The 25,380-nt window shown below is 40.6% G+C and overlaps 1 protein-coding gene across 1 annotated transcript in view; it reads left to right on the forward strand.

Annotated features, from left to right (window-relative positions):
- The first annotated feature begins 909 nt into the window (after window positions 1-909).
- Window positions 910-25,380, forward strand: part of LOC117517414 (receptor tyrosine-protein kinase erbB-4-like) — an 886,935-nt gene continuing 862,464 nt past the window's right edge. Inside the window, exon 1 of the mRNA XM_034178423.1 lies at window positions 910-1,245. Within this exon, the coding sequence (XP_034034314.1) occupies window positions 1,182-1,245 (64 nt within the window). The 5' untranslated portion in view covers window positions 910-1,181. The remainder of the gene's footprint in view (window positions 1,246-25,380) is intronic.

A 25,380-nucleotide genomic window follows, 5' to 3' on the forward strand; every position in this document is an offset into this window, starting at 1 on the left:
TGAAAGCTGTTACATAATTAACAGCTCTTCCTGACTTCCTGTGTTGGTGGATCTTTACCCCAAAGTTGTCTTGTTCTTTTATGTTAAACACACATCTTCGAGAAAAGTTTTCCACAATGCACGACAAAGAATGTGACCCAAATTCAGTCTGAAACACCTCAGTCAGGATTTTAGTGCATTCTATTAAAAAATCATTTTGGAGTGTTTCTAAGATTTATTTATTTATTGGCATCTGAAAACATTTCTATAGCTCAGCAATTGCAAAACATATCCTGTGGCAACCAACTCTGTATGTGTGGTTTTGGGGATAAAAGGTCAAAGATGAATGTCATGTGACAGTCAAATCAGAAACAGGTGGTATCCAGCTTCCAAACCTGTAAAATAACCTGAGCAGAAAATCTGCAGTTTGTACCTTTTTATAATCATGTTGTGAGATTTTGAAATGTGAGATAACCCTCGGAGTTAAGCATCAAAATTAGCTAAAACGTCTGAAAATCTTTTAATATTAACACTGCATTTTGATATGTACAGTGTGCAGAAATCAAAAACTAAAGGCTAAAGTTTAATATTTTCCTAAATTATGATTTTATTGCTTTACAAACGTGAACACTTTGCTCCAATCCAACGAAACAAATACGAAATGAAAATATATCTTTCATAAAATAATGCTTTCACAGTGATGTACTGGTCCTGACAGGTGTCAACCGACCGACCAATCAGAGCAGACCATGAGTGAGGTGGGCGTGTTTCCCCACCCACCTTTCAAAAAACCCGTTAAAAAGCTCCTAATTGTACGACTGTTTGATCCAATAGGCTGCCGGAGGTGTCAAGCACGTCCAGGGCGGTGTGTGCAGGAGACACCTTCTCCACCCCCCAACCATCCTCCCTCCCTCCCTCTCCCCACCAGCCACCGGCGCTATGGCAGCATGAGGAGCGCACAACACCAAGTCCGATGCGTAAAAGCTCTCCACGGCGCCGCTCGCAGGTGCGCACGGAACGCGTCCCGGCTGCACCCACGAGCTACAAGAGGGTTTGTTTAAAAATTTTAAAGGCGAATTTTTAATTTTTCCCTCCTTCTTGCTGGGTTGTTGTTTTTGTGCGCGTGCCTGAGCGCTGTCGAGGATATCCTGATTTGGACATGTGAGTTTCACGGGAGTTAAACAAGAAAGAAAAGAACGAAGATGAATCTCGCCGCCTGCGTCCTTGTCGCTCTGCTGGTGATCCGAGCGAGTGCGTCGCAGTCAGGTGAGTGCTTGGACGCATGGATGTCCTCCTGGTCAGGATGAAGTGAAGATTCAGCAAAATAAAATAAATAAAATAAATAAATAAACAAATATAAAACGCCTGACCCCGTGCGTAAATTAATAGAAAAAGAAAATCACTCTTTGCTGTGGGATTTTTGGCCGCCTGACCCCGTGCGTAAATTAATAGAAAAAGAAAATCACTCTTTGCTGTGGGATTTTTGGCCATCGGAGTTTGTTTTCATCACAAACTTGCACAAACTTTATTCCCGTGCGGCCACGTTGGTACTGGTTTGAGCACAGCTGCAGTAAACTGGCACGCAGCGGAAGCGGAGCGCTGCGTAAAAGGCGCTCCAAACTCCGCTTCTCAAATCCCACAAGTAGATTTCCATGTCGTGGATTTTGAGGAATTGACACAAACTGATTTTCCACGCGTGTGCCTCATTTGATAAATCAGTTTTTGAGGAAAAAAAATTATGGCACAGCGCGCCCGTCTATAAAGGCTTTAATGTGAATGAACGCGCCGCACTTTAATTTCATCCTCGCAGACTGGAGAGTCTTCAGACAGACTTAAGAAGTGAGTTCGTCCTGCACGGTTTTACTGATTTTTATTTATTTATTAAAAATTTATATGGAGATGTGCTGAAGTCTGTGGGGAAAACATCGCGCTTTCAACACCAGCGCTCTCGCGGAGCGAACATGTTCCCGCAGGGTTTCTATCGAGTCTGCAGGAATATCCAGTCCGGTTATGATGCTCATTATAAAATTAGAGTGAAATTAAATGAAAGCACACAGGGTGATGCCTTTTCCCCCTTTTGGAATCACTGAAGAGTATTTTTGCTGCTTGTGAGGATTTTTTTTTTTCATTTTAATTATTGCAAATTTATGGATGTAAACAATCAAAAGAAGCTCTGAAGTTGCTTGAGAAGTTGTGTGGCTGAAGATTTCAGTCAGTGTTTGTGCACATGCGCTCCATGTCTGTTTCCCGGAGTTTGGTGGTAAAATGTGCTTTCATCCAGGTTTTGGAGGAAAAAGTTTAAAAGTTTGTGGTTTGATGTTCAGATGTGACCTCTGGGGTCACAGACAGCCCAGCTGGATGCTTAATCCAGTTGGACAGGTTGAGTTTGTGCTCTTATGATTTGGGGTTCAAAAGCAGTGGGTCTGCTTTAGTTTTGTGTGCTGGATAGATGGATACAGCTATTTTACTACGCTGACTCAGATGCATTTAGTTCTGTTTTATGTAATGCATATTTTGGAATGACAATAAAATGATTGATTGCACGGATGGATGGACAGATGGATGCACGGCTGGATGGTCGATAGGCACAATGAATGGGAAGAAAAGTGGCACCCTCTCTGCTTTATTTATTCTCCATGCATATGCTCCCATCCCAGACATTTGTGATGCAAATCCTGCACAAGAATCTGAGCTATGCCTCTTGGGAAGTCGCCCCCCCCCATTTGTGTGGGTTCTATACAGAGTAAATGTGCACTGTTCCTCACTTTTTTCCCCTCTCGCTCTCTTAATCTTCCACTTGTGTACCATGTCACTCTCAGCGCTAATCAAATCTAACTCAGTGTAAATGCAGCAATTTAATCTGTGTATTCCTCTGTCACAAGACAAATTCCTGTCAGGAAAACAGTCTGTGTGCTGATGATGTACAAACACAGCTATTATTTTCATTACCAAGCAATCTTTGGTTTATTTTTTTATGATTAAACATTTATAGTACTTTGTGTAAGAAGGTCATATTTTTCAAAGTCCAAAACATCTTCAGTTGATCAGTTTAAATCCAGTTTGCACCTGGATTAGATCCACTCTAAAAGCACTTTAAACATGGCAAGTGATCGGCTTCAAACCAGTTTGAAGCTGTTTTAAAAGAAGTTTTTAACAAATCTGTCTTTAACACATAATGTGCCAGATAGATTGAAACCAGGTACCAACGCATCTTTTTCTACAAGTAGTTTAAAACCAGCAAAAAAAAAAAAAAAAAAAAAAGTGTTTACATTATAACATGTTCAAAGAGGATGTGGTGCTTTTTAAATCAGGTGATTTGACAAAATTACCTAAAATAAACAAGAAAATGTGTTTTGATATAAAAACTGAGAGTCAAAACTTATCTTTTGTTTTTGATTGGTTGATTATCTGTCCCCAAGCAAACACTGACATTTTGGCGATTACACAATACAGACTCTTTTTTTTTTTTTCCAAAGAAGATATAAGTCCCATATAGACCCTGAGGATCAGACTCTACGACTCCTTGGACGGGACTCTTGTCCAACGCAGATTAAGTCCCCAGCCAAGGCCCGTATTCAGTTGCAGCTGGTTGGACTGAGACAATGGAGATTAAGTGTCTTGTCCAAGGACACAGACTGGGAGCATGAACAGGATTCAAACCCATGTCCACACTGCGAAAAGTAAAAGTTGGACGAACTTAAAAAAAAGTTTTTGCACTTAATTTTATGAATTTCTGTCAAAGTATATTTATAGTTTTAAGGTTTCAACCACATTATAAATAAACATTGATCAAAAGCTAATAAATATAGTTGTAACAAATTGATTTTATTTTTAATTTAAGTTTGACTTTTATCATTATAAATATTGCTCCTGCTGAAGACTTAATTCTTTCCTTCACTGATTCATTTTCAGATCCTGTTTAGTGTTAATGGGGGTGTCTGTTCTATCTGTCATTGGAGGGGTGGAGGGGTACATCACAGCCAGGCTGCCAGGCTGCTGCAGGGAGGATGAGACTTGTGTTCATCTTAACATACATAAGAGCAGGTAGATCAGTGGGAAAGGAATTGGGATACCAATGTGTTGACCTGGGTTCAATTCCAGGTCACGCTACCTGTCTGTGTCCTTCGATAAAACACTTGATTTGCATTTTCTGAGTCCATCCAGCCCTAAATGGGTATGGACCTTGGCAGAAAAGGCGCTGCACTGTGCTATCTGTGGATAAAAACCGGCACCACAGTGACTTCTTCTCCAAATAAAGCTCGTGATGAGTTCACCAAATGCTTGCAAGTGATCTGCACTAATCACGTGTAAGATTATCAACAAGTTGGAAGCTGCAAAATGGATTTAAATCCATGCTGGACTTCCCATATTCCAGGAAACAAAATCCCAACACTTGGAAAACAAACAGGAACACAGGAACAGGAACAGTTGAGCCAACATTTGTGAGCCAGATTTCTGCAGTCACTCTTGGGGCTAACTGTATGACCAAATTACTGCTGGACTGTCAAACATCGCAGCGATTAATCCTGGACATTCTGACATGTAACGACAGATGGGTCACGGAACGTTGTCTTTGTGGTGATCAGTCCGGTTTCAGAGCGGAAACGGTTACTTGATGAGTCAATTTACAGCTAATTGAAATCTTTGCAGTTGTTTGTGAGCGCTTCCTTTGTTGACTTGGAGATGAGCATGAAATGCACCAATACTGGAGAGAGTAGATGTATGATGGATGGGAATAACATTGAACCAATTCACATATGAAAATCCTGCAGAATTCATAAAAAAGTGCCAATCGGCCATATAAATCACAGCAATGATTTAACATTTTTTAGACAGTAAGCATACAGTGGATCATCCTCTTCTGGGTCACAGATGTCAACATTTTCCCATGATGATTCATGTATTTTGGATAAACTATGTCCTACACAGTTTGCAAACCGGGGCAATGTCAGTTTTATTCCTTTTTTTTTTTAAGTCCCAAATCTGACCAACACTTCTTGAAAGTCTCTGCATGCTTTTGGTATCGGAACAAGTCTCTCCGTCCGTCTCACTGCCCTGCAAATTATTTCATCTGAATTATTTTAGGGTGAGAACGAGTTGGAGTTTATTTTTTGTGGAAATGAACACAGCTCTTACATGGACCTGGTCCAATTCAGTAATATTTCAACTTTGCAAACTGCATGGGACATATATGCCAACTGGTAGCTGGCACATCATATTGTTAAACTGGTCAATAAATCTTTTGATGCGTTTATTTACTTAGAAAGGCACACATTTTCTTATAACCCATGAATGCTGTCTTAGATTATGACAAAGTCCTGAAACAGCTGATGCAAAGCCTGCACTCTCTAAATACACAATATATACAAGTAAAATGGTGTTTGTGGATATGTATGACTGCATCATATAGCCTCTGTGGGATTTCATTTTGAAGTTATTCCAATCAATCAAATATTTTGCTGATCAATATATGCTTAGATTATCCATCTAGTCTTCTAACTTCTTGAGATATACAAAAAAAAAGTGTTTTCAGACCTTGTTTTCCATGACCTTTGACAACACTATTCAAAAGTCTATTTGTTTCTAGATGTATATCCAAGTAATATTACCATCAAGTTTGAAGGAAAGCCATCCAGTCATTTTTGAGTTATCTTGGCCAAGGACACACAGCTGATGGAAAGTCACACCCTGATATTACCACATTACCAACATGCAAGGTCAATAATTTGTTGAAACAGTTTAATGTGCAGGGCTGCTGGTTTGTAGCAACGACTCCAAACCAGATCCTCAGAATTTCTCAGTAAATCCACTTACATGTAGGAAAAAAAAAAAAAAAAACACTTTTTGCAAAGTGAATATGTCCACTAAGAATTCTGACATTGTTATATTTGGAGATGTATCTCTAATAAGACCTCAACTTCAAGAACATCTGCCTGTATTTGTATTTTACTGGAAGACTTCTGAAATTTGCACGACATTAGGAATTCCTAAACTTTGGAGAAGCTTAGGCATGTACCCTTTAAAATGCAACAAGCGATTCAACAGAGTTCACCCCCTACTGTTTGTTTTGCACCAATTAAAAGGGCATATAATTAGGAAAAACTGATTGACATTTTATCAACTTTGCTGGAGCAGTTCAGTCCATAAAGCAGCGTTTGTTTTGTTTCAGAAACATCCTATAGCCAGCAAGTGTATGCTGCCACCTGCTGGGCTTGTTGCAGGGTGTCATCTTATCACAGCCGTGATGGAAATTAGGAGCAGGTGTGAATAAAATTCCATGCAGCTTGAGGCTTTTATTTATTTGGGCGGTTTCTTTCCAAGGTATCGAGTTCACCACTGCTTGTGTGTGAATGACAAGTTTCATCCAGATCACTAATTGAAAAACTGATTGCAACATTGAAAAATGCCTAATTTTGCTGTGCAAAGCAAGAAAAAAGTTTTAGATCTCAATGAGGTTTTTTTTTTTTTTTGACAAGATTGATTGTTCCACTAAGTTTCATAAAAAATGGATGTCAGAAACTAATAGAAAAGCCCCCCCCCCCCCCCCCCCCCCCCCAAAAAAAGTCAATATAAAAGAGAGTAATTCATGAATGTTACATCCAAACTGGTATTCCAGTCGACACAAAAGATCTAATGGATTCTTCCTGTTGATGCAGTCACTCATTCCATCAAGATTTGTGATGATTGGATGAGTAATCCTGCAAAAATAACATAAACCAAAAGTTGGATGTAAAAAGTAGATGAGGACTCTTGAACAGGTGCAAAGCCCATCTCCTGGACTTTGACCTTCAAGGTCAAATGCTTTTGGTATGTATTGAAAAGCTGCATAAGACTTCATATTCATGTCAGTTATTAACTAAGGGCTGATGTGATTCATGAGTTGTGAACCTTAAAAAAATAATAAAAATTCCCCTCTATTCTTTTAAAATGGACTGCATTTATATAGCGCTTTTCCATCTGCATCAGACGCTCAAAGCGCTTTACAATAATGCCTCACATTCACCCAGATGTCAGGGTGCTGCCATACAAGGCACTCACTACACACCGGGAACAATAGGGGATTAAAGACCTTGCTCAAGGGCCCTTAGTGATTTACCAGTCAGGCTGGGATTTGAACCGAGGATCTTCTGGTCTCAAAGCCAACGCCTTAACCACTAGACTATCACCTCCCTTTTAGCAAAAAATTTGACCTTATGCTGTGACCTTGAACTTTGATGCCTTAACCTGACAAATAAATGGTTCATCCTATGGTACGTTTTAACAATTGAACAAGATTTGGTTAGAATTCCACAATTCGTTTGAAGTGGTTAATGCACTTGGTTTCGGTGTGGAAGGTTCCCGGTTCAAATCCCACCCCTACCACATTTCTCCATGTAATGTGGAGTTGCATCAGGATGGACATCCAGCGTTAAACTTGTGTCAATTCAACATGCAGCTCCACCTTGGATTTGGTGTGGCGACCCCGAGTGCAAACAAGGGATCAGCCGAAGGGACTTACTTTTAGTTTCTGAATTTTTGTTAACTATGAGTCCAAAAATAGTTAATCTGATGTTAATAATGTCAGGTAGAACTGAGGGTATCTGAAGTGTTTAGAAACAGATTATTAAATACAAATGATGGCAAATCTTTCAAGTTGAGATGCTGGATGAATTGGAAAAAAATGGCATTTGTTTTGGGCAGCACCGTGGATTAGTGGTTAGCACTGTTGTCTTACTGCAAGAAGGTCATGGGATCGACTCCCACCTGTGGCCTCTCTGTGTGGCGTTTGCATCTTCTCCCCGTGTTTGCGTGGCTCACTCCGTCTGCTCCGGCTTCCTCCCACGTTCAGACTTGCAGGTTAGGTGGACTGGAAACTTAAATTGTGGGTGTGAATGTGATTGTTTGCTTATATGTGGTCCTGCGACAGACTGGCGTCCTGTACAGGGTGTACCCCGCCTCGCGCCCTATGACTGCTGAGATAGGCTCCAGCACCCCGTGATCCTTAATTGGAGTAAGCAGTTGAAGATGAGTGAGTGAATGGGTGGCATATGCTTTTCATAATGTCAAATATTTACTGCTTATAAAATATTAGACTTTTTGTCTCTTTTACATCACTTCAATGTGAGCTTTTTTTAATTTCTCGATTGTTTTTCTCTAGTTGTTTATTTATTATTTCTAAATTTTTTGATGCCCTGGGTTAACAAAATCTTGACACATTACTGCTGTCAAAAACTGAAACACTGGATTAATTTAAAATTAATTTTGTCAACATGTTCCATACAATTGTATGTTTGTTCAAAGTAAAAAGAAAAAAAAATGCCCAACTTTCTGAACTGGTATTTCTAAAAAAAAAGAAGAATAATAATAACTTAGATTTATTAAGTAAAGTGAAAAGTTGATTATAAAGTCTGCAACCCACTTTGTTCACTTTCTAAGTGTGAGTAAACAATTAATTATAAAACAAATGCTCATAATGGCAGGGAGACAACTGGAAGTTGATTTTTGGCTGTCAGCCTACCTTATTCTTGCCAAATGTTAACGTCTCATATAAGCTAGAAGCACTCAGAGAGCGCAAACCTCCGCCAAGGCCATAGGGTCACTGATGTCACATGGAATACCCTTTGGCAAAGAGACTTATTCCACGTTGTTTCACGCATCTAGTGTCATGTTTCAGATTCAGTGGTTAACCCTCTGGGGTCCGAGGGCATTTTTTGGACACTTCACTCGCCTGGCATAAATGTTTTATTATTGCTGTTAACAGCTCTCCCTACATCCCACAATCAAGTTTTATGTCTCTTTTTTCAGGACAACCTGTACTTTTAAAATATATATGCTATAGTTGTGTTTTATAAGTGTAATAAAAGTTTACAATCAGAAATAAGAAAGGAAAAAGTAAAGTGGAAATTTTTTTTCCACACACATTTATTCAAAACACACAGCAAACTCTAATAAATTAGTAACACATCACTCCTAAAAACAATCTTTGGTGTGTCACATGAGGTGAATCTGCCCTACAATTGGATTTTGGAAAACCATGTGATGGTGAACCAAATTCCGATTGAACACTCACATTGCTCACGTCATCACACAGCTTCTATGAGGAGTACATAGATGGTGGACGGTGGCTCGAAAGTCCGCGGAGTTAAATTTTCAAAGTTTCTATCTCATATCATTAAAAAGTTATTTATAATTTAGTAAAGCTTGGTCTCAGCTGTCGTATATGATGGCATCGGCCCCAGAGGGTTAAACCCTTAGATCTTCAGCAAATGTATTTATAAAGAGAAACTGCATGAACTACACGTTTTTTTTTTTTTCTCTAATAACAAGTTTATTCAATGAGGAGAAACAAATGCTAAATTATTGTTGTCGTAACTTAATTTTTGTTCATCCTTTGTGACCCATCTTCATGAAGTTAGATGCAAAAATGTTGAAATTGGCCCTATCCTGCAATGATAAAGAATCCTTAAAAAAAAAAAAAAATACTGAATCCGGATCATGTTCCGGATCATTACCATTATTAATGACTTCTAAGTAAGGCCGAGATACACCACTGGTAAAAATTTCATTGAAATCCGTTGAGGATTTTTTTGAGTAATCTTGCTAACAAACCAACCAACAAAGAAACGGACGCGACCGAAAACGTAACCTCCTTGGTGGAGGTAATAAATAGTCGAGACCTTTGCTGCACATTTGAGCAGATTTTATCGCCATCTAGTGGGCGATGTGAGCATTTCAGGGCTTCTCATATATGTCCTACTTGAAACTCTCAATGCAGTAAAAAAGGCATGTATAAATAAAGGATGGGCAGCAATTTCTCTCGACAAGCACAGCGTACATTTGTGAGTAATTGCTTAATAACAATAGCAATCTGAGATTTCTGACATCTGCCAAGAGTTGATGAGGACTCTGAATAAAAGATATGTGATTTGACTTTACCAGGATCCGGATTCTACAACACAATGCAATAATTGCATACTGATCCAGAATGGTCTGACTGAAGATGTTGCAATCTGATATTTAATTCACAAGATGAAACAAAATAGTGTCTTCATGATTTTTTTTATTTTTATTTATGTATTTATTTTTACATTGTGATGTCGTATCTTTCTGCTGCAGAACGTGCATGTTGATCCAGATCACTCCCAACAAATCCTGAGCCAGAATCCCGATCTGGATCACCTCCAAAATTCCGTGGGATCTTCCATGCCCTAATATCTATCTGTGTTGCAAATTTGGTGAGAATCAGTGAAGTAGTTTTGATGTAATCCTTCAAATACTATAAAAAGTGAAATCTGGATTCGGATTGCCTCCAAATTTAATGGAGTCTTCCGTGGCCTAATATCTTTGTGCTGAAAATTTTGTCAAAAAACGTGCAATAGCTTTGACGTAAAAGACAGACAAATAAACACCGACAATGTTTTTACATCCTTGGCAGATGTAAAAATATGGGTTTGTTACAGAATATATTTTTGCTCCTTTGCTTTGAAGTGTCAGGCCGTTTCCGTTTTGTTTGAGACTCAAATTGCTGCTTCCTTGGTGTTGGTAAGATGTTCGTCTTGTTACTGTACACTTGGCACCAAAATGTCAAAAATCAAAGATGCTGCTGAACGGCAGAAGTCTCAGTAGAGCTCCTGTCTCTGGAAACTATGTGGATATTTGGCGTTTAACCTGAGTCGCACATTGAGCCTCAAAACACACATTTTGTTCATATAAAGGTCTTTGAGTGTGTGTGTGTGTGTGTGTGTGTGTGTGTGTGTGTGTGTGTGTGTGTGTGTGTGTGTGTGTGTTTACATCATAACTGTGTCCTGTCAGCAGACAGAAAAACATTGCTTCAAACATTTTAATCATTCCAGATTGTGCACGGGAACCTCTGCATTCACAGGCGTGCGTTCGCCGTGACATTTAAAGCTGTCCTGTGAAATGTCCATTGGGGGCGCAGGGTGGGGGCGGGGTGAATGTCACTATCAAATTACAGTCTGACTGTCAGCTGGTCCACACAAGGCCGCTGAGCTGAGCCCGAGCTTTGGAGAGAATGCTTGCGGAAATGAGAATTTATTACAAGCTAATTAAGATTTTTTTAATTTTAATTTTTTTTTATTTTTGATAGCATCAGTCTAGACTGTGAGCCCTTTATGTGACAGCAGTGTAACAACATGAGAGATGATGAGGAGGAGGAGGGTGAAGGAATTCAAATTCACTTGAAAAAGAATGTGATATCTGCCAGGATTCAGCCGGATGTCAAACTCCATCGCTGGGATCATTTCTGATGAAAATCTGTAGCCCACATTTGTTCAGTGATGATTTTACGAAATGACAGGAAACAAAACAACTGTGAGCCACCTTTGATCACACTGAGGAAGTGCTGCAATCACATGCATGTGTTTAAGTAGAATCATGAAAAAAAAAAACTAATTAACAGAGTTCAGTAGAAAACACAAGAACCTGTTAATTTTCGGTGCTGATCCAAACAAAAAAGTTGTTTGTTTCTTTGATCCTCATTGCGTCTATCCTGTAATCCTATCAAGGTTTATCAACAAGGATCAAATAACAGTCATCAGAATCAAAGATCAGTAATCGGTATCAAAGAACATTGCTCATGAACAAAGATTAGGATCAAACCTTCTGTTCTTTGACATGTGACCACTCAGGATCAAGGGTCAGTAATCAGGACAACAACATTCAGTGATCAGGATCAAAGAACATCAGTCAGGATCAAAGTCCATCCATCCATCCATCCATTTTCTTTCACTTTATCCGGAGTCGGGTCGCTGGGGCAGCAGCTCAAGCAAAGCTGCCCAGACCTCCCGATCCACACACACCTCCCCCAGCTCCTCCGGGGGAACCCCAAGGCGTTCCCAAGCCAGCCGAGAGATATAGTCCCTCCAGCATGTCCTGGGTCTTCCCCGGGGCCTCCTCCCAGTGGGACGTGCCCGGAACGCCTCTCCAGTGAGGCGTCCAGGGGGCATCCGGAAAAGATGCCCAAGCCACCTCAACTGACTCCTTTCGACGTGGAGGAGCAGCGGCTTGACTCCTCGCGAGTGACCGAGCTCCTCACCCTATCTCTAAGGGAGCGCCCAGACTCATCTCGGCCGCTTGTACTCACGATCTCGTTCTTTCGGTCATGAGCCAAATCTCAAATCAATCAATCAATCAGGATCAAAGTCAAACATTCATAATCCAAAGTCAGGACCAAGATTGATCAGTGTCAAGGTTTAACAATCTGTGTCAAGGTTCCTATATCAAGATAAAAAATGTGTAATCTGGATAAAATTCACAATTAAACATGAAAGAATAGGATCAAAGTCCAACTGTCATGAACCAAGTTTGCTATCAGACTTCAGCAGTTTGTGCTGGAGTTCAGTTATCAGTATGAATGAACTCCAATCAGGATCAAAAGCCAGCAGTCTGGCTCAAATTTGAGAAATTGACAACAAAGTTCAGCAATCAGCATCATAGTTCAGCAATCAGGATTAAAAAACAAAAAAAACAACTAATGCTTATCATCACAGTTCAACAACCAGGATCAAAGATCAGTAATTGGGATCAAACAACACTGATAGACCAAGGTCAGGATCACAGTTTAGAGATTGGGGTCAAAGTTTCAATATCAGGATCAGAGATCAGTCAAGATCAAAGTTGAAAGAACAGTTATCAGCATAGTTGGCAGGATATTTCTCTCTTCTGATTTCTCCCTTTTTTATGTTGTTGTTGGTTTTACAGCCACTGAAGCTTGTGCATGTTCCTCCTGCACTGCTCTCAAATGATGCTCACTTTTTTACGAATTCTAACTGAACTTAGTGGAACATTTGTTGAATTAGAAATGTTATTATCAAGTTCCTTTTACCCCCTTTTTCCAAAAAAACAACTTATTATAAAAGTGACTGATTTGTTTTACGTTAAACTGTGTGGAAAATGTTTGTTAAAACTGTAAAGACGTGTGTTTGTGAACGTGTCTTGAGTCATAATTCTGCAGTAAATAGCTGGAGTTTGGTGAGAGCGACGGTGTGGTTTTCTTCCTCTGTCATCACGTTCTGACAGACTCTCAGTGGCCTTTAAGGGACGTCTTCCAGATGTCAGCTGATGGAACGGCATCTTCCAGGCCTGAGGCGGCGGTACGCTGCATCTCATGGTACTCGGCGTCTGAATCGCCGTTAAAATGATGTGCGCGGGTTGAACAAAGATGAAGCTGTTCTCATGAACAAGCGATTTCTTTTCCTTTTCTCTTCACAGGGACACGACGACGTCACAAGCCTGTTTGCTCGACATTTTCTTTGCCCGCCGGCTGTACAGAGGGGCTTCTGTTCGAGTTTGAGAACCGCCCAAATATTTACATGCACAATCACAACTGCACAGCATGGGAAGGAAAACATCCAAGACTTGTTTTCTTCCTCTGAGTGCAGCGTCTGGTGAAAAATAGCAGCTATATTGACCTCGGTAATCATTTTGAAGCTTTTGTACTTGTGCGATTACCAGGGCGGGATTTTGAACGCCGTGTCTTTGCTGCCTAACGATGAGCAGGGACGGCTGTGATTGGGGCCGAGGCGTCTGGTGCCAAGTCCTGGTGTGAATTAGATTGGCGATTCGGAGGTTGGAAGCCTGGCACAGATGTCCCGTTTCAGCAGGCCTGAGATCTGACTCGCACACAAACACAGAAATATGCCACAGTTTTCTGCATCAACGTGCTCTGTGGAGCGACACTTTCAGAAAAGAAATTCATGGCCCCCAATGTAAAGCCACAGCTGAGGTCTCAAACTAGTACGTATACGCTGGACGGCACAGAGGCTCCCATAGAAATGAACGGGTAAGCAGTCATCAAGGACATATGTAGACATGACTGCTAATTTGGAAGTGGATTGGCCTCTCACAGCCACCGTACTAGAGGGTTTAAGCAGTTGCAATAGTTCGGCTTGTCTTGGTGGAGGTATGCCCTCTTCAGAGTCCCGTTCTAGTTGACTTAAAGTTCAGTCTTGAATCTACTCGTACTTGTTTGTGTCTGTGTTCAGAATTGTGAGTCTACCTCTGTGTGACGTGTGTCAAGGATTTGACCATTGCTTGGGAACAGGAAGGAGAGAAAAGTTTGGAATTTTTTTTTTTTTTCTTCTAGACCACTGGAGGGTTTGTTTGACCCGCCACTTGTAATTCTACTCAGAGACAAACACCTCCATCCTGTGTCTGAGAGACTTCCTAAACACACACACACACACACACACACACACACACACACACACACACACACACACACACACACACACACACACACACACACACACACACACATCCTGCTAGCTGAACAAGTTAGCGCACAAACAACAAATCTTTTTACTCCTCTTTGAAACTTAATTTTCTGTCTTGCGTTTTACATTTTGTCTCTTCACAGGTCTCCATTTACGTGTCACATCCACTTTGTTGTAATTGTTGGATATTTTTCACCTGCCGTCCCCTTGTCACACTCAAGCCCAGTTTCATAAAGCAGTCTAATCTTTTAGTCTACTAAACTCATTTAGTTGCCTGAGGTTTGTCGTCCAACATTAGCTCATTTAATCAACTGCTGAACTTGTAGATTAGCCGCCAAACGTTAGTTGATGATTTTCACGGGCATAAGCAGCCTCGTAAGTACCTTTGACAAGAAACTCCTCCAATGTGCGATGGTTTTATTTACTTCTGTGTTGGTCGTCTGTTACAAACATGGCCGAGTCTGTCGCACCAGAGGAGAAGCGCTCGTGACCTCGTTGTCCGTAAACATCTCAAATGGATTATTCCGGTCCTGGAACACCTGCTCCTGCCACAAGGCTGTCCTTCCTTCCTGCTCCATCAATTGGTGGTACATGATAAATGGCAAATGGACTGCATTTATATAGCACTTTTCCATCTGCATCAGGTGCTCAAAGTGCTTTACATACCTCACATTCACCCATTCACAAAAACACACTCGTACTGATGTCAAGGTGTTGCCATGGAAGGTGCTCACTACACACCGGGAGCAACCTGGTGTTTAAGGACATTTCCCAAGGGTGCTTAGTTATATCCCTGTCTGGCTGCGGTTTGAGCTGAAGATCCTTTGGTCTCAAGCCCAATGCTTAACCACTAGACCATCACCTCTCCATGATGGCCACCAGTTTTGAGGTAAGGCATAAAATAGCTGTTTTTTTTTTCAGCTTGAACCAACATTTGAAGTCTTTGATTCCAATGATTTCACTCAAAAGTGGTGAAAATGCAGGAGATGTTCTTTAGGTGGCACAAAGGTTTTGTCGACTAAAATAAGATCATCCTCATCTGTAGCAGGCTAAAAACTTTAGTCCGCTAACATGAAACTTTAGTCAACTAAACACTTTGTGCAGCGACTAACATCAAAGCATTAGCTGACTGAGTTTTGTTGACTAAACGAGATTAGACCGGTTTATGAAACTGGGCCCTGATCTTACCAGTTTTCTTTTGCCTTTTCTCATTCTTTTGTGTTCCTTCAGCCATTTATATCCAGTGCCACAGCCACACAACGATTAGGAATTTGAAATCTTTACAATTACCAAGCTAGCTAGCTAGTTTATATTAGATGACTAGTAATTACACACAATCTAACTTTTTAGAATTCTGCTTTAATGAAATATACCTTGTCCCAGACAGTTATCGTTCAGAGTCCATTCAGTACTTTAGCATTTCCCATAATCCCCCTGTGCTTCCCAGATTGCACCGTGGTGCCAGCAGAGTTCCAGCGTTTCACAGCGCATGTAAACGATGGCTAGCGAGGATGTGGATGACGTTGAACGAGTTCACGGGCGATTATGATGATGACACATTCTCCTAAGTTGAGAGGGTTATCTAGTGGAGGTGTAGCACCTGTGATGGACTTCTGCTGTGCCCAGATGTTGTTGTCCAAACTTCATGAGGTGCCCTGAACTGTAACTCTGCTGAAACGGACCACAAGACGGGATTCACAACTGCAAAACAGCAAATTGTTATAAAATATTGCATAGAACAAATATTTTGCTCCCGCCATCACGGTATGGAGCTTCATTATGAAACTGGACTGTAGCCTTCGACATTCGGAATGAGTTCAGAGGACACAGATCCTGAGCTACTTTCTCTGGATCAGAACCGGGTCAATATGGAAACATCGGACTTTACTGCACTGTTACCCAGTAACATTCTTGTGGATTTAAGGTCTTTGGGAGTTCATGTCGCAACCCTACTAAACAGGTTCACCACCCTCATCCTGCGTTTCTGTGTCAAATTGGTTTATTCAAGCATTTATGGAGCTGGCTTGTAAACTAGCTCATTGATCTTGTTTATGATCACATTATATAACCTGTACAATGTCAGGCTGCTTTCTGACAAAGATCATTTTCATTCTTGAGCAATCCAAGCATGTATTCAAAATAAAACATGATTAAAAATAACATGTCTTAAAACCAAAAAAAAAAAAAAAATCTTTACAAACTGGCTAGTATTGAGTATTATATAAACTGTCCCATGCTCCATCTTAATTATTTTGTTAATGAAACTTAAACAGCTTCAGGTTTGAAAATGACGTCACATGCTGGTCTGTGGTGGCGCTCTTTGCTTAACAACAAAAAAATCTTTTCTCATGTATATGAAGTTTAATGGTTGGAAGCCTGGACGGGTGTTGCAGACCAACGTGTAGAACATACAGAGTGCGGCTAGCTGGGCTCAACCAAATACACTCTTCTTAATTAATTATGCTACATTCAGAACCCTCGGAAAGACCAGACATTAAAAAAAAAAAAAAACCTACTGCATGAAAAAGTGCATTCCTCTGAGACAAATATGGATTGATTGGTAGTTTATCACAGTACAGCTAGGCTAACGCTATCTTTTATGCTGAATGAAATCATCAGATATTTCTGCAGATGTGTAGTGCTGCTAACTTTAACTGTACATAGAATTGAATATACAGTATTACATATGAGTAATGTCTTGTTTATTCTTCTTTTTAAAGATGTATTTTGAACATTAATAGCATGTTGTCTCACTAGTCACAAACATGACTGCCACAGCTGTGACATCAACTTGGATACATTGGGTTGCTCGATTTCCTCACCTATTTATGAGCAGAAATTTCAGTCTGATGGCACATTTTTCCCTGAGCTAACAGTTGGAATCCCTGAACTTCCTAGGTTTTTTTTTTTTTTTTTTTTATGCAGCATTAGCACGAAGGGCGCTACTGTAGTACGTTACGGCGAAGTACCTCAAACCTTTATGGAGAGGCAAAAAATAAGTTTAACTTGAACTAAAACACACTAAAATGTCAGCATGTAGGGAAAAAAATATTTGTATGGTGAAATAAAATGTAAACAATGCATGCTAACAAATTCTGATTAGCTTTCACAAATGTCTATTGAATTATCAAGCTACTAACCATTATTTACTTAAGATTGTGTATGATATTTAATGTTCATTGGACTTTTTCTTAAACGTGAACATGAATTTACTTTTATTTTAAGGCCAGGAGGTGATTGTGGAATGACCTTGTCTTATCACACATCCATCTTTACTCTTTACATCCTTGTCAACAGATGTAGCACAACAAGCTAATGTGGATGGTGGTGCTGTTGTCAGATTTTTTTTATTTTTGTCATTGATGGACTCATTGCTTGTGCTCCTTAATAACAGATGTCTGTGTGTGCAGTTGTACGAGTGTGTGTACAAGTGCTCCAAAGTTATTCGCGTAGTGTGCTTGGGCATGAGGCCAACACAGGAATTGGGCCGGTGTTCAGCTTCCTTTGACTGGCCGCGTTTTCTTTGGCGAGGATCAAGTGCCATCGACTCTGTCTTTCAGAACGAGTCTGGGCTTTGTCTCTTGGTTCCTTTGCCTCTTTCTTTGGCTTTCCTTGTCTTCTGTTCTGCGTCTCGGCACAACACAACAGAAGCCGTTAGAGTCGCAATAGATTTTTTTAAAGCGTAACAAAGCCGGACATTTTTAATGGATATCTCCAAAAGGAAAAGTGATTACCGCTCTATAATCCATTTTATCTTTTGACCTGACCACGAAAGTATGACCTGCAAGATTCGGCTTTGACATTTTCCCACTAAAATCTGCACTCATGTTACAATCACACTCAAATGTATCTGTTTAAAAGTAATAATAAATGAAATGTTATAACAGTTTGCTTGACAACATCCTGAAACTCTTTGGGAACAATTGCCAGACAACCTCTCATTAGCATAACAACATACCCACAAAATTCCACTTGTTTGGCTGATCATTCAGAGGCGGCTCCAGATTTTTTTTTTAGAAAACGGGGCGGGGAGGGGGGGATCCAACTTTGAATGATAGATGAGGATTACGACCTGGATTATTGTGTTTATATGGCATCTAACCAGTGATGCCGGTAACACGTTACTCTAATTGGATGACTTTTTTTTAGTAACGAACAATCTAACGCGTTAATCTTTCCAAATCAGTAATCAGATTAAAGTTACTTCTCCAAGTCACTGTGTGTTACTATTATTTTCGCATTGTGGGTCGATAGAAGCATTAAACTTGGTCCGTGGGCAGGGGGTCGGGGTTCGACTGAACTGCCCACTTTAAGCGAGCTATGAGCTTTTCATCTGCGGTTTCTGCAGCAGCGACGACTTGTCCTCATCTCTTAAAACGCGGTGACAACAGCACACCTGCACTGAGTTTTACAAAGACATTTTTATGCTTTTTTATTTCTCCTTTATTTAGAATTCTGAGCTGAGCCGCTCCGTATCTGCTCGCTAAAAATAGCTGATCCTCCGACGTGTCAATAACTAACACTATTTTCCATTCAAATGCACCTAAACTCTCTTTCTGAGGACCACATCATGTGAAAACCCAATAAAAATTCCTTACCTGTAAATCTGGTCACGTTTTCTGCATAAATAAATGTTATCCATTTGTTGTGCTCAAACGCCAAAGCAGGGGCAAATCCAGATGGAATGGCGGCATGGGGCAAGGATGCGCCCCCCCCCACCCCCCCACCACAACACCCCTAGATTAAAGGTCCAGTTTTGAAGCCGTTTTTTTTTTTTTTTTTACTACAACTACTAATACTAATTATTATTATTATTATTATTATTATAACAATAATAATTTTGACAAGTAAAATGTTTAGAGAGAATTTAAATGTTAGAAAAAATGTTAAAAAGAATTTAATAGTTACATTTATAAACAATATAGGTTAGAAATTGCAAGTTTTACTGTTTTTACTCTTTTACAGTGCTGTCAACAGTTAAATATGAGGTCAAGAAAGAGATCTTTATTTTACTTTTTATAAAACAAGTATTTATTTTCATTGAAGTCAAGAAAGGGTGACTATAAACTGAGTTTTGGCAAAACAGGTATCATTGTCATATTGAGGTGGCAGAGGGATTGTTGTCGGCAGCTGGGGAAAGTAACTAAAAAAGTAACTAGTAATCTAACTTAGTTACTTTTACAACTGAGTAATCAGTAAAGTAACTAAGATACTTTTTCAAGGAGTAATCAGTAACTGGATTACTTTTTCAAAGTAACTGTGGCAACACTGCATCTAACACATGATGTTTTACTATCTTCACCAAGGAGAGTACAAGCTCACTTAAAGTGAGCTCACTTATGATGGTAAGATTGATGAAAAACATCAACTCTGTGAAACTCTCACAGAGAATAAAATGCACAGTATGACAGAAGGTGCAGCTGTAGATCTTTTCCATCAACAGCGAGCAGGTTCCATCCTGGTTTGTACACCAAATTGTGAACTATTTTGAGTGTTTGAACCAGAAACAAACAGGTTGGTAGCTTGAAAAACTAGTTCGCACTGGAAACCAGAACAATAGCTGGTTTTTCATCTTGAACCAACCTTTGAAGTCTTTGATTCCAATGGTTTCACTCAAAACTGGTGAAAATGCAGATGTTCTCTTGGTGGCACAAAGGTTTGAATAACTGAACAGCACCGGTTAAAGGTGCTGGCCATAAGGGGGCGTCAGAGTTAACTAAAAGTTCAGTATGGGTGTACTTTTAGGGTTTCATTCATTACATTTTAAATGGCCAAAAAATTTGCTTGATATTCATACAAAATGAGGTGTAAATATTCTTATAGTTTCATATGATGATCATACAGGCAACATTTCATAAAAAAAAAAAATAAATGCCAAAAGTCAAAATTGATTAAGGAAGCCCCCAAAGATGATTATTATTATTATGATGATTTTTCGATTTTTTTCAACTGATGTGATTAAACTGTGTCACTCTATCATGACTTCATGTCAGTTTAAGGGTGTACACTCACTGGCCACTTTATTAGGTACACCTGTTCTATTCCTTGTTAACACAATTAGCTAATCAGCTGATCACATGGCAGCAACTCGATGCATTTAGGCATCTAGACATGTTGAAGACAACTTGTTCAAGTTCAAAATGAGCATCCGAATGGGACAGAAAGGAGACTTACAGTAAGTGACTTTGAACATGGCATGCGTGTTGGTGCCAGACAGGCTGGTCTGAATATTTCAGAAACTGCTGATCTTCTGGGATTTTCACACACAGCCATCTCTAGGGTTTACAGAGAATGGTCTGAAAAGAGACGATATCCAGTGAGTGGCAGCTGTGTGTATGAAAATGCCTTGTTGAGGTCAGAGGAGAACAGGCAGACTGGCTGAATGGGCGACTTCATGATGCCATCATGTCACTGTTTCCAACACTTTGTTGAATCTGTCATGAAGAATTAAGGCAGTTCTGAAAGGAAAATGGGGTCCTACCTGGCACTAGCAAGGTGTACCTAATAAAGTGGCTGGTGAGTGTAGTTCACTAGGCAACAAATTACAGTGATTATGCCCTTTTGGTTCACCTTTGCGCCCCCTACTGGCCAGTGAACTTAACTCCTCCTTTGATGTCTTTTTTTTTTTTTTTTTTTAACTAAAAATAAGACATTATCCGAGTGACAGACGAGCATAAATTTGGTTGGGGAGACATGACATTTTGCATACAATACTCTTGAAACACACCAAAAGAAGTGAAATAAGTGTCACAAAATTGAAGTGATTTACTCTTATATAACCGCTTACTGAAGAATGTTTCTTGGGGACATCACTTAAAATGGTAGGGTGCCAAAGTGTGTTTTTTTTTTTTTTTTTTTTGCCACCAAATTTCATGTTTTAATAATTTTTGGTGCAAACTTTAGTGACCTCTTTCAAGGTAAGTTATGGGAATTTAATTAGTAAAAAATGGTGTGTGTGTGTGTGTGTGTGTGTGTGTGTTTACTTGGTAGTTACATTGTTTGATCCATGTTTTTAGTCCTGTCTGAGGTGGCTGCATCACAAGCTCTCCAATCATCGAACATACCAAATTTGGTGGAAATCAGTAGAAGAACCTGGAACGAGCAGGTCAACATACAAACAGGCAGATATGATCATGACCACCAATGATTGTCCTTTTAGCAAATCTGGCCTGGGCAGCTCCAGAACCTACCTGGTGCCAGGTTTCCTGAACATTAGAGGGTAAAGCCTACCCTTGACTTTTGCCAATTTAAACTCTTTAAGAGCAATTCTGGGGTCGACCTGTGTCCATATGGCAGGTTTGGTGGAAATCAGAAAAAGGACGTGGTAGGAGTACTGGAACAACATGGCACCTTAATGGTGCTTGTTTAAAAATGTGCAAAAGTTTAAAATGTTTCGATATCCTTTGTGTTTTACTTGTTTGTGTGGTTTGTGAGAGGTGGACTAGTTTTGCTTTGAAAATAAGCAAACTCCACTCTGTGTGTGTGTGTGTGTCACAAATGAGTCTTTTCTGTCATGTGAAAATCCCGTTATATCGAGCGTTTCTCATTAGCGTCGTTTGTGTTTGTGTGCATTCGAGCCCACCTTGTGTATTATGTTGCAGTTAATCCCTGTTAAGATATTCATAGCAGTTAATCTGTTTAATTACACTACAAATTAATGATATTTTCTGTTCCAAGACTTTTATGCGACGCCCGTCTTCATCTGGGCCTTAATCTGTCTGGCACCACGTGATTGGTACTCGCTATGCGCAGGCATGTGCTGCTTTGTGTCTGTCAGCCTGTTTCTGCCAGAGTCTGCCTGCTTTAATTCTTTCCCCAAAACTGGCTCAGAATACAAGAGAAAAGGAAACAAGAGATTATTGTACTTCTCCAGTTGCAGAAAGGGAACATGGAGAAGGATTAAAATGTAATCTTAAAATGATGTTGCTCCATCATCTAAACAATGTAAATCTTCATCCACAATGAGCCACTGTTGTCGAGTCAGGACTGGGATCGAGCGTTGGTGCAGCACCACGGAAGTGCCTTGGGTCCTGGATGGGAACCACCCAGGAAGAGAACTAGTCTGTCACCACCTCTCACAAGTAATCATCTACCTGTCACAACCAGGTCAAATGCGGGTGTCCTTTGGCCTTCTTCAACCCTGGGGTCCTCAACATTGAAGCACCTGTGTGTTGGATGGCGCACAGAGAAACACACCATATGCCCAAGATCTCATAGCTGATGTTTCCTCACAATACAAGTGATACTCTTGACTCTCTACTTGACAAAGTCATTCCAATGGAATCCCAGGGTGTTCCAAATAGACAAAGTACCAAAGATATCTAGGTATGACTGGTTAACATCCGACAATACATTGAGACTGGATAAGCAAGTCAGGTGTCATCACGTCCACCAGATGATGGAACTGCCCCAGGTCCAGATGGTGCATGGAGAAAAATGCTCAAAATGTTCTAGCTGATCTTCCCTCACAATACAAGTGATCCTCCTCATCTGAGGCTCCCTAAGTAACCATTTGTTTGACTCTGCCATTCCAGTGGCACCCAAGGATCCTCCAAAATGAACTCAAGTCTCACAGCTATACAGGAAGCACCAGGACCCTAAAGACCTAAAAATGTAATTCTCCTGCAAAGACCTCTACATGGGCAAACACTTCTGTCCAGCGACCTCATAAACTTTCCCCAGGTGTCTCTTGATCCTAAAGGTCAAAGACCCATAGACACGAATGTCACTGCTGCAGTAAAGGACATACTGTCTTACCTTTGGTTCCAGGAAATTAAGACAGACTTTTCTTGACTTAAAAAAAAAATGACAACCTAATCAATATTTGACACAATGAGTTACGACAGTAATGCATTTGAAATTAGGGGAGCACTGTACATGTGGGATGTGGTGTGTGTTTGTGCAGATGGGGCATGTTGTCCTTTTGAAATGGCCCCTCCTGCCATGGTGACCCGTAATAAATGAGCAAGCCAGAGAAAGTGACAGCTGACGAGGGAGAGAGGGAGGGAGCAGAGAGAAAGAGAGAGGTGTGTGTGTGAACCGCATAGATGTCTTATAGGGCTAAAGACAAAGTGACGCAAAGGTGAAAGAGACGGGACGTCTCAAAGGACAGATAAGAAACGAGCAAGAGTGGATCAGAGGGAGATGGTGAGGGATTGTGGGTCGCCAACATCGAACAATAGCTGGGCCAGAGGTGGGGATTCTCTTATTGCTATGTGTTCTTCTCAACCTCACTGCACTCCTTCTCTTTGCCTTTCAGAAGTCACCTTGTAGTCCAACAGAAATAGGAGGTGGTTTAAAGGTACATAAAACTCACATAGGGGAAAACTTGACCAGCCAGTGCAGTTTGTGAAGATGTCACCCCAGCAACACAATCCTTGACCCCACCTGATCTGGTCCTGAATCAAGTCCATTACCCATGGTTTTCTACTAACCAGGTATAACTGGTATTGCAAGCCAGATTAACCCTCCAGGCCAAGCCCAATATACTCTAGGACAGCCACTGGCTGCAAAGAAAACCTGCACCCTCTTGGCCCTTTCTGGAACAAGTTGCCCACCCTTGCTCCAGAATATTAAATTCTCCAGGTTGGTTTATGGCTGGTTCAAAGAGAGAGCAGGGTCAGGGTCGGGGAATTATGTTGGCAAGAACAAGTAGTGAGGACAGAATGAGGGTTTAGACAATACTCCTCTTGTCCAGATTATACCCCGTTGTATGTTTGGAGGTTTTTTGTTTGTTTGTTTTTGTTTTTTTGGATATACACAATACTGTCATGCTTACAACATCACCACAGCCAGTGTGATGGGATGTGGTGTTGCTATAACTATACCATGGTTGGCTGGTCAGTGTAGAGGTGAGTGTATCCTGTCCCTGTAAGTCTCAAGAGCTTTAAGGGTCTTGTGTTATATCTTGGGAATATAAAGCGGGTATGTCCGTTACAGTTGGGACTCGCTCCAAAGTGAGATACATACTGAAATGCCACATTTCAGTTTAAAACTGTTCTTTCTGCTTTTCCCTTGTCTACTCTGGGTCACCACAGCAGGTCTAATATGCATGTTTTGGTACAAGTTTTACACTGGCTGCCCTTTTTTCACAACTCCACATTACATGGAGAATGGACACTGGTGATCTCGAACCAGTGTAACAGTATAATTTCCCCCCCTGGATAGCTTCCCCCCCACTCCTGACAGGCAACATTCCAACATTCCACTCTTGGAATTAACGCCAAAATGAGTTTAGAGCCCGTGGATTCCCGCAGGCAACACGCCAGTGTAATTAAAAAAAAAAAAAGTTTCTTACTTCATGGGTTTGTGTAGTTTTTTTTTAATTGCACTAACTCGCACACTTCGGCGGTCCCCAGTGCTGCGGCTACCCGAGTTGTTCTGCGGTAAAGTGTTTATCGCTCCGGGCAAGGTGAAAGTGAGCCGATTCTAAGACGATCCAACAGAGATGGAGGGAGCCCGAGAAAGTTGTTCTAATTTCAGCTGAGGGGTGTGTGTGTGTTTACAGTGTGTGCATCCGGTAGAGGTTAACATGGATCGAGAGAGAATGTGTGCCGTCTCTGAGGACTGCAGCCATCACCGCCGCTGAATGCTGCAATTAATCAGCCACTGTGTGTGTGTGTGTGTGTGTGTGCCTGCAGATGTGCATTTGTAAAATGTCTACCGTGTGTCTACACAAATATTACCACGCACGCCCTTTGTCTCGCCTCCAAGGGTGATGCTAATGGGGTCACATTACACAGTTGGACCTGCAGAATTTAGAAAATGTCACGTCTGTGTTACTTTTATCGTTTGGCTTTGGGTTGTTTTCATTGTTTGTGCTCCAAGTTTTCATTGGAATTCCAGCAAATTTGGTGTAATACATAATCAATAAGATCGAAAGGAAGACCTCATAGCTAAAATGTTGGTGCTGATCAACTTCAATGAAGCATCATTGCTTCACATTGAGGAAACAAATCTGGGCTCAGTTTTTGCCAGATGGCGTATTGAAAACTGTAGCCTAGATTTTGTTTTGTGGGGTCGGAGGGGGGGCACTCCACAGTAACAGCGAGGTTAGAATCCTCCGACATGGCTTCTGGAAATACTGACCACCTGTGAACAAGAACTTGTTTGAAGTGCCATCACATGTTCCCAAAGTGTAAAATGGTGAGTTTCTCATCAACAGTAAGACATGCTGTGTTTGGTTTTG

The sequence above is a fragment of the Thalassophryne amazonica genome, chromosome 1 (genome assembly GCF_902500255.1).
Source record: "Thalassophryne amazonica chromosome 1, fThaAma1.1, whole genome shotgun sequence".
In the NCBI taxonomy this organism is placed as follows: Eukaryota; Metazoa; Chordata; class Actinopteri; order Batrachoidiformes; family Batrachoididae; genus Thalassophryne; species Thalassophryne amazonica.